Here is a 13,526-nt window from a genome sequence, read left to right as displayed (position 1 = left end):
AAATGTAAAAATAAATAAAAACTATGATAAAAATTTCTTCAGTTATTTATCAATCTACCTTTACCTATTAAAATATATAAATAAGTGACCCTTAAGTAAGCCTTTCTTGCAAATTCTACCTTCGTTTTAAATCTCCCTGGTATTTTTCCTGCGGGCAGCTTTCCAAGGGTTTGAGACGCCTCCAATGTGTGAAGTTTATGGCTGTGTTTTATTCATTTGCGAGTTCAAGACATGTTTATGTGTGTGTGGCAGACTGGCTCTAACAATACAAGGTTTGAAATAGACCTGTCTAGCTCTGCAAGCCAATTAGGTGTGTGTGGTGTGCATATGTGTGTGTATGTGTGTCTCTATCTTCATGCCTGAAAGTAACAGTGAGCTTAAATATACCCAAAGGCCCAATTTCAGTGTCGAGCCTCAACTAAAGTACACCGTTCTCTTTTTTCGAGCGTGCATTTTTAAGGTGCGGTGCCTTGTTTCTGTCTGCCGGCCTCTAAAGTGCTTTTGTGAGGCGAGGACCCATTTACAGACTGCTGAAACTGCAGTTCGGCGGTGGGCTTGTTGCACAAAGGAAAGCCTTTTTACTACTTAGAGCAGCAGAGCAGAGCATTGGCGTGACATTTAAAGATAGTGGACGGCTCCTCATGTGTCTCCCACCCAGACACACACACATATACACACACACACGTTTTGACAAGTAGAGTCCAGGGACACGATTAGCAGCATGGATTCTGGGGTGGACGGTTGTCTGTGTGCTATGACTTGAGCTTAGCAGCACTTGGTCATCCTGTATGGCTTATAGCTTGACCTTGTCTGGTTCACAACGGTGTTGAATTCACTGACTTTAAAGGTGCAGTATGTACGTTTGACACCTAGTGGATGAACTAGGTATTGCACGCCTGGTTTAAAACACGCAAGTGTGGGTTGCCAGATTTAAGGCTAAAAAACGTGTGTGTGAATAAGAGTCTTTGGATGTTTCCCAGCTGGAAGGGCATCCGCTGCATATAGAAATGCTGAATAAGTTGGCGGTTCATTCCGCTGTGGTGACCCCAGATTAATAAAGGGACTAAGTGAATGAGTGAATGTTATATATACTGACTGTATTGATCATGTGAGCTCATGAACCAAACTGATATCACTGTAACGTGATGGTTTGAGAGGAGTACATATACCATTACACCCCTAATGTGCACGGATATCACCACAACACCCTTTATTAGTACATCCAGTACAATGACATGCTGCCGTCAGCAATCACAGTTCATAGTTTGTCAGCTATCTTGACAGAATAAATACAGAAATTGAGGAAGAGAAAGAGAGAAGCTTCATCCTCTGACCTTTATATAGCGACCAGTGAAACAAGATGCTGTGACTAACAGGGTTGCTTTCAATTGTGTTTCTTGGAGGAGTTTCACCTTTCTCTGACACAATCCTGGATCCCCCCATCAGCGAGAGCATGTGCAGACTGTCAGCAGGAATCTGTGTGCATGGACATAACATGATTTGATTCATTGCAAAAACAACAGAGAGCATTGTGTAGCTGAAGCGTCCCAAACACCGAGCGCTAGTTGTAACCCAGACTCTGACATCACAAAGTGGCTTTTGTCCTGCGACGCATTTGGCTCCAGTGATAATTCAATTCAAGCTCTATTTAGGTTGTCAGATTTGAGGACGCTGATCTAAACACATTCCTGATGTGGCTGTGTGTGTGTGTGTTTCTGAGTGTTAGGTGAATCCCAGTCTTGCACTGCTCAAAAATGACCATCTACAGTTGACGTCAAAAGTATTTATTATTCATAATATTTCCCAAAGATATTTTTCAAATATTTCCCAAATGATGTTGAACAGATTCAGGAATTTTCCACAGTATTTCCTCTAATATTTGTTCTTCTGGAGAAAGTCTTATTTGTTTTATTTCGGCTAGAATAAAAGCAGTTTTTAATTGTTTTAAAGTCATTTTAAGGTCATAATTATAAGCCCCCTTCAGCAATATTAGTGTTGGATTGTCTCCAGAACAAACCACTGTTATACAATGACTTGCCTAATTACCCTAACTTTACCCTAATTCAAGGTCAGGGTAAAATTTATTGTCTCCTGTAGGAGAAATTTGTTTTAGAAAAAAGGTTCTGCTGTACATAGACACCAACAAGACAACATGTAACATACAAACACATTAAAATCTAATCCTAAAATACCTCCTAATATAAATACGATTCCATAAAATCAGTAATTTAAAAAAAAAAAAATTTTATAAAAAATAAAGTACCATGTGCCCCGCTGCCCTCTATTGTGCCAACCAATCCTGTTATCTTAATCTTTGACCGTCCTTCCCTACTTGCTCGTTGATCAACTTAATTGAAAAAGGAACAAAAGAATGTTTATATCTATTATACTTGCACAACGGGACCCTATATCTTCTGCCAGAGTTCATCAGCTCATATTCCACAGACAGCACATGTGAAGAATCAGATAAAATCTTGTTGGCTTGTTGGCTTGTGCACAACTCGAAGATGTCTTTTAGTGAACCAAGTGTCTTAATTCCCATGATTTTTCCTGCCACTCTCATCAGGTTATTTAATTGGGTTTTCATTTTTACTGTCAGATTCCCAAACCAAACAATAATCCCATATCTTAAAATAGACTCTGTTGTTGCTTTATAAAAAGTCATCATTATGCTGCTACTCACTCCAAACAATCTTAGTCTGCGTAAAAAGTGTAATCGCTGATGAATTCGTGCACAAAGACTTGACACCTGAGAGTGCTAATTAAGTTCACGATCAATATTCACTCCTAAATATTCATATGAATCAACCTGCTTAATGTCTTTATCATAAACCACAATAGAGCTCCTATTGCTTACTGACCTGGGGTCTATGATGACCTCCTCCGTTTTCTTAACATTAATTTCCAAATTGTGGTCATCACACCAGCTGACCATTCTACACCCGCTCTATATTCCCCGATGCTGGCATCCTTTGTGAAAAGGTGCAATAGTACAGTGTCATCGGAAAATTTAAGAATATATTGGTTTGTCTGCTGCCTAACGCAGTCGTTTGTATAAAGGGTGAACAAAAATGGTGAACTTACACACCCTTGTGGCGCCCCTGTACTACTTGTTGCTACATCAGATAACCCTGAATTAAAGTTTACTTGCTGTGTCCTGTCTGTTAAAAACAATACCTAGCAAAGCCTTTAAATGTCACTTTAAGCTGAACACTAGTGTCTTGAAGAATATCTAGACTAATATTATGTGCTGTCATCATGACAAAGAGAAAAGAAATCAGTTATTAGAATTGAGTTAGTAAAACTATCATGTTTAGAAATGGGTTGGAAAATCTGCTCTCCATTAAACTAATAACAATAATTCTGACTTCAGCTGTAAATATGAGAAACAGATGAATGATTTAAGACAATGCAGACTGGAATACAATAAGTGCAGTGAGATAATTAGACTTGAAGATTTCTTGAAACAAGAAAATGTACCTCGGCTTTAGTAAAGAGAATGAAAAGTCTTAAATGAGGATTATAGCACTTAATGTAAGCAGTCTGTTTAGTCTGATTATTTTAAAACTAGCTTTTTAATTGCTTTTTAAACAGTTTGCTTTTCTTATTTTGTGTGAAAGAGTATTCCTCTTCATATACGAATCATCATTATATATTCTGTCTTAAAATGAGCCAAAGCATTTCAACTTAAAATAAAATTATTGTATGCATTAAATCAGGATCACACATACTGTACATTAATATTGTTTACATTCCTTTTAATTAAGGTTTAGACTTGACCATAGTATGATGAAACATAACAAATGTATTTTGTCACAAAAAAAAAAACAAGTATAAGTGTGATTGAGCAGTTTTAAATAAGTAAACTTAAGTTTTCACAGCTAAAATAAAGTCCTAAAATACAGGCTGGTCTTAAACTATGCACCTGATTGTAATTTAGCCAAATTTGCATGTTTAGCACCTTAACCTAAAGCTTTACTATGTTAGAAAATAGATAAACAATCTTAAAACAATCATAATATTCTTACACAGTCTGATCTTGCATTCTTAAAACAAGCTCAATATGATGTGTAGGCTAGAAATAAGATTGTAACTCCTGACTAGATAGTGTCGACACTGTGTCCTCTGTGGCTCCCTTAAACAAACCTAGTTCATAATTAATGTGCTTTGTTTTTCGTTTGTCAGATTTTCCAGGGGAACACCAACCCTACTGATGTAGTTCAAACCGTTAAAGTGGTGAAAGACAAACTCATTTGCCATTAATCTCAACAGTAAATGAATTGCAGGTCAATTTTAGGTCTACTATGGTTCTGAGGAGCAGCTATTCAGATTTATTGTTTTTATGAAATATATTTATAAATTGTCTTTATCTACTGTAAATTAAACTAGGTCAATGTACAGTTTATGTGGAGAAAATAGGAAAAATTATTCATAAATTGTATTATATAAGGCCCTGTTGAAGCTTTTGTTTCGAGCTAAAGCTATAATCCTGTGTCCCCCTTAAACAATCTTAGTTCATAGTTGATGTGTTTGTTTTTGGTTTGTCAGCTTTTCCAGGGTAACACCAACCCTACTGATGTGGTGAAAGCCAAGTTTCCAAAGCCCACGCTGACCCGATACCTGCGGATCCGACCCATTAACTGGGAAACTGGCATCGCACTGCGGTTCGAGGTCTACGGATGCAAGATCTCAGGTTGGTGCCAAACTTTTCTCTTTAATACTTATGTTTATTAAAAAATACAACGTTGCATAGAGTACGACACAAGTGTACAAGTTGATTTATTGGATTTTTTTATTTATTTAAATTTTAGGTTTTTTTTTGCATGTTAGTCCATCAATTTCTAGCTAGCATAGTGGTTGTAAATACAAACAGAAAACATCATTTAAACACAGAGGAAGCAAAAAAATAAAAATATATAAATAAATATACAAATGTACAAATAAAAAAAAAATTAAACAAATAAAAATTATAAATAAATAAAAATAAGTAAATAAACAAAAAAATAAATGAATAAATAACTACATTAATAAAAAATAAAGAAAGAAAAAATGACAAAAAATAAACACATGAATAAATAAAAAGACAGAAAGAATAAAATAAATAAATGAATAAATAAAAGATAAATAATAAATAATTATGTATATAGAAATAAATAACAAATAAGTAAATACACAATAAAATAACTAAATAAATAAAAATCTAAATTATTTAATTATTTTTTTAATTTATTTAAAAATAAATATATAAAAATAAATAAATAAATAACACTTTTTGTAAAAAACTAACTAAATAAATGAATTAATAAACAACAAAATATTTAAAGATTAACTAAATGAATAGCTTAACTAACTTACTAAATAAATAAATAATAAAGGGATAATAAGATGGAGAAAGAAAGGTGTAAACTAATTTGTTTTATGTCAAATGTAATGGCCAAGAGAGCTTAGAGTGCTGCAATTCAAGAAAGCACATGCAATTACAAAAAACACCAGCAAATTAAGAGAAGATCCTCATCGGTTTGACTGCAGACGTTGCGAATTTTCACAAAACAAACACATTAAAAAACACAGATGCATTATCTCACAACATATGCAATAGCACGAAACACCATAGAAATATTTCAAGGGGAAAAAATGGTCCTCAATGGTTTCAAGGTCCTCTATGGTTGGCATCATCTCTTCACAGGACTTGGATTTATCAGTGGTGCTGCACAATCTCTAGAGCCCTCGGTATGAGTATATTCAGGTAAAAATGGAAAACAAATAAAATAACGAGCGTAGCTGCTGTTCATAGTGTATTTAAACAAGAAATATTAAATATCAATATGAAAATGAAATGCTATTAATGAAAATAAGAGATATATATAAACAAACATATACAGCAAACGAGTATTTTTAACTAAATGTCTGGTGCATTAAGACAGAAGGAGTGTGTCATACAAGTGGTTTGTCAAGCCCACTCACATGCATGGAGCACACTCATGCATCATGCTGTTAATGTGATGCATTGAGTGTATGCTTTACTAAAAAGATAGGTCTTTAATCTAGGTTTGTGTGTCTGAGCCTCGGACATAACAGGAAGACTATTCTAGGAGCCATATATGAGAATGCTCAACCTCCTTGAGTAGACTTTGTTAAACGCTAAACATCTCTGCTGTGTTCTGTGCCATTTGCATGTGTTGTGGGAAGAAGCAGGCTTTTTTGTGTGTCCATTGTGAGGATTTGCAACGCATATGCTGTCAAACCGATGAGAATATTTCCTTAATCTGCTGTTGTTTTTGTAATCGCTTGCCTTCTCTTAAATCGCAGCATGCTAAGCTCTCTCGGGCACCATACAAATGTCTCAAAACAAACTGTCAACAGCACAACTGGGATGAATGAAAGATTCCCTTCTGCACCAAAGTGTTGATTCAGATTCAGAAGCCGTGTTTTGTCAACACAGCACTCCATCATGATCTTTCAATTAGACGGTTTACGTTCTGCTGGCTTTGGAGGCAGGCGTACAGAGGAGTGTTTATTCATGCCTCTGAAAGCCATGTGTGAACGGTGCGATAGTAGAGGAGCTAATGCATTATAGACAAGTGTTCACATCGACGGAAAGGGCCGCGCATTCATGTTTCCCCACGTTTGGATGTACTTCATTCAAAATGAATGGCGTGCACAGCATGAACTGCTGCAACCTCTTCACTTTAACCCAAATACTGCCTCTATACACTCCTCCCCTGAGACATAACCTCACACACACACACTTGCAGTTGAAGTCAAAATTATTCGCCCTCATATGAATTTCTTTTTCAAATATTTTACAAATGGTGTTGAACAGATCCAGTATCTCCTATAATATTTTTTCCTCTGAAGAAAGTCTGATTTGTTTTATTTCAGCTAGAATAAAAGCAGTTTTAAGCAATTTTAAAGTCAATATTATTAGCTTTCTTCAGCAATATTAGTGTTGGATTGTCTTCAGAACAAACCACTGCTATACAATGACTTGCATAATTACCCTAACTTTACCCTAATTACCCTAGTGAAGCCTTTAAATGTCACTTTAAGCTGAATACCAGTGTCTTGAAGAATATCTAGTCTAATATTATGTGATTATGTCTTCATGGTGAAGAGAAAAGAAATCAGAAATTAGTTATTAAACTATCATGTTTAGAAATGTGTTGAAGAAATCTCTCTGTTAAACAGAAATTAGGGGAAAATTATACAGAACGGCGAATAATTCTAACTGATGGCTAATTGATTTGAAGTCAAAATGATTAGCCCTTCTGTAAAATCTATATTATTTAAAAATTATTCCAGAGTGCTATTTAACACATTTACAACACATTTTTAAGCATATTAAATTTAATAACTAATATCTAGTTTTAATAACTAATTCCTAATAACTCCTCTTTTGTCTTTTTCATGAAGATAGGAATTAATTCAGTAATAATTAATATTAATTATGGCACAACTATTATTTATTGTTCTTTATTTATTATTGTTTTTATAGTTCTTAATGTTTTTATTGTTAACTATTGTTCGGTCCAGTCGGGAGGGGGGAAGGTTAAAGTGTCTGATAATATTGAGTTTTAAATAGTTTTTTAAGTAAAACTAGGGAACTCCAGCAGCACTTGTAATAAAAGTATAATTTTTTTAATGAAATAAAATATATGCCCTCGCGTTTCGGCTTAAAAGCCTTGCTTTGGCACAAAAACATGTTGGTATTTATTATATTTCATTACAATTTTCTCCTTTCATTACAAGTGTTGCTGGAGTTTTCTAGTTTTACTAAACTAGCATTTTATCTACGCACTTTGTGAAGTGTTTGAGTGCTTTAGACCTTTCCAGGTTTTTATAAAAAATAAAAATAGTTTTTAATCCAGGAAAGCTAGAAGAAATAAGACTTTTTACAGAAAACAATAATAAATACAATAGGAAATACTGTAAAAGTGGCATGGTGGCTCAGTGTTTAGCTCAGTGTTTTGCCTCACAGCAAGAAGGTCACTGATTTGAGTCCCAGCTGGGTCAGTTGTCATTCTGTGTGGAGTTTGCATGTTCTCCCTGTGTTGACGTGGGTTTCCTCCGGGTGCTCCGGTTTCCCCCACAGTCCAAACACATGCGCTATAGAGGAATTGATTAACTAAATTAGCCGCAGTGTATGAGTGTGTATGGGTGTTTCCCAGTACTGGAGTAGTTGGCGGTTCATTCCGCTAAATATTCCCTAAATAAAGACTAAGCTGAATGAATGAATGCTGAAAAATGTCCTTACTCTATTAAACATCGCTTGGGAAATATTTAAAAGCATCCACATTTTACTGGAGGGCGAATCATTTTGACTTCAGCTGCACATATTACACATGCAACTGCACACATTGAGATCTCCACCCACCAGACGCACTCAGGCCCAGCTGGCTCTGACCTCATTTGCATACTCATCTGCATGTTTTGGCATGGCTCCACCCTACAGAGCTCTGATTGCGAGTTCTTTCATATGATCAGCCCCTCCCTGAAGAGAACGTTTCCTCATGTGCAGGAGGAAGAGCGATGTGTTAGCCGTCATACATCAGCTTCACATTCAACAGCCACAATTATTAGCCCTCCTTTCCAAATATTTCCCAAATTATGTTGAACAGATTCAGGAATTTTTCACAGTATTTCCTATAATATTTTTACTTCTGGAGAAAGTCTTGTTTGTTTTATTTCGGCTACAATAAAACCTATTTAAGGTCAATTTATTCACCAATATTAATTTTGAACTGTCTACAGAACAAACCACTGTTATACAATGACTTGCTTAATTACTCTAACTTTACCCTAATTACCCTAGTGAAGCCTTTACATGTGACTTTAAGCTGAATACTAGTATCCTGAAGAATATCTAGTCTAATTTTATGTGCTGTCATCATGACAGAGAAAAGAAATCAGTGATTAGAGATGAGTTATTAAATCTGTTGTGATTAGAAATGTGTTGACATTAGTCTTCTCTCTGTTAAAGAGAAATTGGGGGAAAGAATATATAGGGGGGCTAATAATTCTGACTTCAACTTCTCCATGTGTGTGCACAGATTTAGCACTGGTTGTATATGCGTGTGTGTGTGTGTGTGTGTGTGTGTGGTACGCCACAGTTCTGGGGCGCAGCTGTTGCAGTCATGTTTTGGATGGGTGAACAGACCGCATTTTGAACACATCACAGGAGAGGATGCCTCCCAGTGACATCATCAGAGCGCATTGGGCTCCCTTATGATGATGCCGCCATCCTGGCTGACTTATTAGAGAAGAATCTCCCCATCATTTCACTTTTGTAGTAATTGAAGTTTTATTTGATTTTAATAAGGTCACTGTTTGAGTCCCAGCTGGGTCAGTTGGTGTTTCTGTGTGGAGTTTGCATGTTCTCTCCGTGTTGGCGGGGGTTTCCTCCGGGTGCTCCGGTTTCCCTCACAGTCCAAACACATGCGCTATAGGGGAACTGATCAACTAAATGTATAAAAACTAAGAAATGTGAAACTCATTTGCCATTAATCTCAACAATAAATGAATTGCAGGTCAATTACCAGGCTAATATGCTTCTCATGAGCAGAAAACAAAAGGAGCAATTTTTTTAGGAAATAGATTTGTCAGGACTTTACCTAAAGTAAATAAAAATAATTAAATATAGGCTATATGTGTAAAAAATTAAGAAAAACAATAATATAATAATAATATTAAAAACTCTGAATGAGATCCCACTTTGTTGTGCGTTTCCCTTTAAGAACCAATATCTAATTTACATCTTACATTACGCTCATCTTTAAATACTACAGCATATCTCTCTCTGATATGATGAGTTGGATTAGGGTTTCAATTTGTTGTTGCATGCATTTGTGATATAGATGTCATTTCACATACATTCCAACCAAAATGCATCACCAGAAACCCCTTCCAGTCCACAATACATTACAAAATAAGTAAACCAGTGCTATGAAAATGGTTGCAGACTCCTGGATTAGGGCATAGGGATGAGGCCTTGTATTAGTAATGCAATAACTTGCAATAACTTTACACCAGCACACTGTAAAAAATCGACTTGTGTAGGGACAACATGAATGAATTACAGTAACTTATTAGCTTTTACAAATTGAAATAGATTGAACTCAAAACAATTAAGTTGTCCCCAAAAAAAGCTCAAGATTTATGTTGTTTCAGCTCAATTTCAATAAGTAGTTTGAACAAACGTAATTTTTTTGAGTGTATAACTTTCAACTTTGCCATCAGTTGTAGTTGAAGTTGCCAGTTTTAAGCACTTTGGTTTGGAATAGCACTTCAATACTGTGGCCATGATTGTTTTCACTCCAAAGTGCCCTTCGGAGGGCAATATATCTCATTTTGGAATGCTCCGAAAGTCTGATAGGCTTTCAACAACCACGCAGCCATTAATAAACTTCCTCCCGCTGTTTGTAAATAAAACCATCTGTGTGTGTGTGGTCATCCAGCCTTTATGTGCTGTGCGCGGTCCAAACCAACAGATGAAACGCATGCTGCACATGGTCCAGTCCACCCTCGGGGTGTGTCCGTCAGGGTCTACCACACTAGCAGATTCTAGCAAGCATCACCATCTGAGATCCATAAACAGGTCCTGATGACAGTGCCAACAGGCAGATTGAAAATAAACTTGGTCGACTTCCAAAACATCGAGGACCAACCACCTCAGCGCAGATCCTTCTTTCATTCAGGTCCCAGAACAGTCTGGCATGCATATATATCACAAATTACACACAGAAACATCTTTCAAATCTGGCGAGGGTTTGAGAAACCCAACCCTGGCTGTACATTCACAAACAAACAATGTAAAAATCAAAGTTCAAAATCAGAATAAGATGATTCTCACAAGTGCTTCATTTGTAAATGAATAATTCCCGGAACAAAACCAGAAAAAAAAAGTTACTGTGACCGACGTCCACCAAACAATTTCAGTTTTCCCCGAACATGATGTCATTAAATGGTGATAGTGCGAAAAAAGAGCAAGAGCTTTAATTATTTTAACATTCTGAAATGTATCCCTATATACATTTCTGGAGATCACGAATTATGTAGCCAGAGCTACGTATGGCTACATTTCATTTTTAAAATGAACACGACGTGCCAGTATGACGCTGTTCCTTTTCAAGCTTACCAGCTGACCACCAACCTCTGTACGGACGGCTTTCCCGCGGTTACCAGTTTGTCCCGTTAGCTCGTCATGTACGTCAGCGGACTTGAAAAGCAGAGAGGAGTTGACCACAATGACAGGGTTCGAGTTCGGTGAAGGATAGTTCCAGAAAGTGGGTTATACAAAAACAGAATCTAAAAAATACAACAAACAAGTAAATAACAAAGTAAGAATGTGGTAAAATCTGAAAACGTCATAAAAAATCAAGGCGAGGGCTTTTCTTTTTCTGAATTGCTTTTGAAAATTGTTAGTTGGGTTTAGGGAAGTGGGTGGGCGGGTCAATCAATACAATTGGTTGGGTTTAGGGAAGAAGGAGGATGTCGACCAATCAGTCAGTCGGTCATTCAGTCATTCACATATTCTCTTTTGGCGACAGGTCGGGACTGCAGGCAGTCCAGTTTAGTATTTGTATACTCAACCTCCGCAGCCTGGACTTTGTAATGTGTGCAGAATGTGGTTTTGTTGAAATATGCATGGAGAAGAAGGCAGCATATGTGCTCTAAAATCTCTCTGTACTGTCCAGCATTAATGGTGCATCACTGAAGTGCAGGTTACCTTTGCCAAGGGCACTAACACAACCCCATACCATGACAGACCCTGGCTTTTAGACTTGTTGCCGGTAACAGTCTGCATGATCCTTTTCTTCTTTAGTCTGGAGCACACAGCATCCATTGCTCACCCAAAAAACCTGAAACACTGCTTCATCTGACCACAGTACATGTTTCTACTGTGTGATGGTCCATCCCAGATGCCTCCGAGCCCAGAGAAGTCGACAGCGCTTCTGGACATATACCACAAGACAAACAACTTAAGCAGTTTTAAAACCTTGACTCGTCCCATGCCTAGTCCTAAGAATGTGTTGCTTTAGGAGCCCGGAGCTTACATTTGGACACACAGACAGGGGCTCTTTCCTTTCCAACACTACAGAGGAAGTTCCCTACATCAGTACAAAGGCAGTGTTGTGAATGAAAACTCTGTTCTGGTGGTATTTCACGGGACATTAGGTCCATCTGTGACTAGTCCGAGATTGTCTCCCTGCTCCACGGGTGCTGATCGTAGATTACGGTATCGCTGGCAGGTCACGAATCCCAAAGCGTTGGAGAAGGTATGACAGGCAGCACACAGACAGCACTTGCATGTCTGATCATTTCCCTCATACTCAACCTGCCTAAACGTGGCAAAGCGTGAAATATCGTATTATCAGCGCTGGAAACAAAGCAAGTCGGTTTGGAAAGATGAAGATAGATTGCAAGAGGGAGGAAGCAGTAGGGTTGAATAATAAAGCAGATGAGAAACAAAAGGAAAAGGAGGGTAGAAATGAAGCTTGAGAGGCGAAAGCACTGGAGAGGTTTTAATTAGGTGTAGCTTGAGGAAAAGAGGCAGGAGAGTTAATGCACAAGGTCGGGCGGTGAAAGGAAGACTGAGAGAGAGAAACAAAGAGAACAAGAGGTATTTTATCTCTTCTGTCCACTTCATCCGTCTTTCCTGCAGCGTGAATGTCTTTCCGTCTCTCTTTGTTCGGCCTCTTTATGGCCTGTGACCTTTTCAGGTTGTTGGTAAGAATGTTTCCCAGCTCAGCGAGACGAGAGGGTTTCTACATGTTTATCAGTCACTTTCTCTTATTCTCAGACTCATCCAGTCACAGCTAATCTAATCCTTCATAGACACATTCATTCAAGTCTACTGGTCACAAACACTTCTTCTTTTTCTCTGTCCTCATGTGGTTTATTGGCATGCCAAATAATGGTACATTTGTTTGCCACAACTGTAAGCGATGGATCAGGGGTTGGCTGCTTAGTAAGGTCAAGCTCTTAAAAACATGCGATGTACTTATATTTTCCTTGTCTGCTGCTGTTCATTGCTTATTCTGGGTTCACACTAGATGCAAAGCACCTTGTCATTAGCTCTGGTTTACTCATAGGATGGTTTTTTTTTTCCTTCTTACAAATGATTTGCTTGAATTTAATTATTTGATCTTGGCAGTAGATGCATTTAAGAAGAATTATGTGTGTTCGCAGCATACCACATCAATCAATTCAATATAATTCATCTCTATTCACACTTTTGAATTGACTTTATATGTAATTCACTCATGCACACTAGTAAAAAATGCTTTTCCTTATTTTTTTGTCTTGTTTCTAGTCCAAATATCTAAAAAGTCTTAAACCAAGTGGCATTTTCTAGACAAGCACAAATTATTGTCTTGTTTTCAATAATAGTATGCCACAATTAAGTGAATTGTTTTCTTAAAATAAGCAAAATAATCTGCCAATGGGGAAAAAAAATAATTTTGTTAAGATGTGAAGCACTTGTCACTATCTTTGGTTTACTCATGGGATGTTTTTTCCCTTGACAA

General features: G+C 37.0%; 1 protein-coding gene across 24 annotated transcripts in view; it reads left to right on the top strand.

Moving 5' to 3' along the window:
- Positions 1 to 13,526, top strand: part of nrp1a (neuropilin 1a) — a 453,654-nt gene that overhangs the window by 412,782 nt on the left and 27,346 nt on the right. For all 24 annotated transcript variants that reach the window (XM_073940109.1, XM_073940107.1, XM_073940105.1 and 21 more), the window contains 1 exon segment: positions 4,549 to 4,693. In XM_073940109.1, the coding sequence (XP_073796210.1) occupies positions 4,549 to 4,693 (145 nt within the window).

The sequence above is a fragment of the Danio rerio genome, chromosome 24 (assembly GCF_049306965.1).
Source record: "Danio rerio strain Tuebingen ecotype United States chromosome 24, GRCz12tu, whole genome shotgun sequence".
In the NCBI taxonomy this organism is placed as follows: Eukaryota; Metazoa; Chordata; class Actinopteri; order Cypriniformes; family Danionidae; genus Danio; species Danio rerio.
Note: the sequence above shows the minus strand (reverse complement) of the source record. Positions and strands in the feature narration are given on the sequence as shown.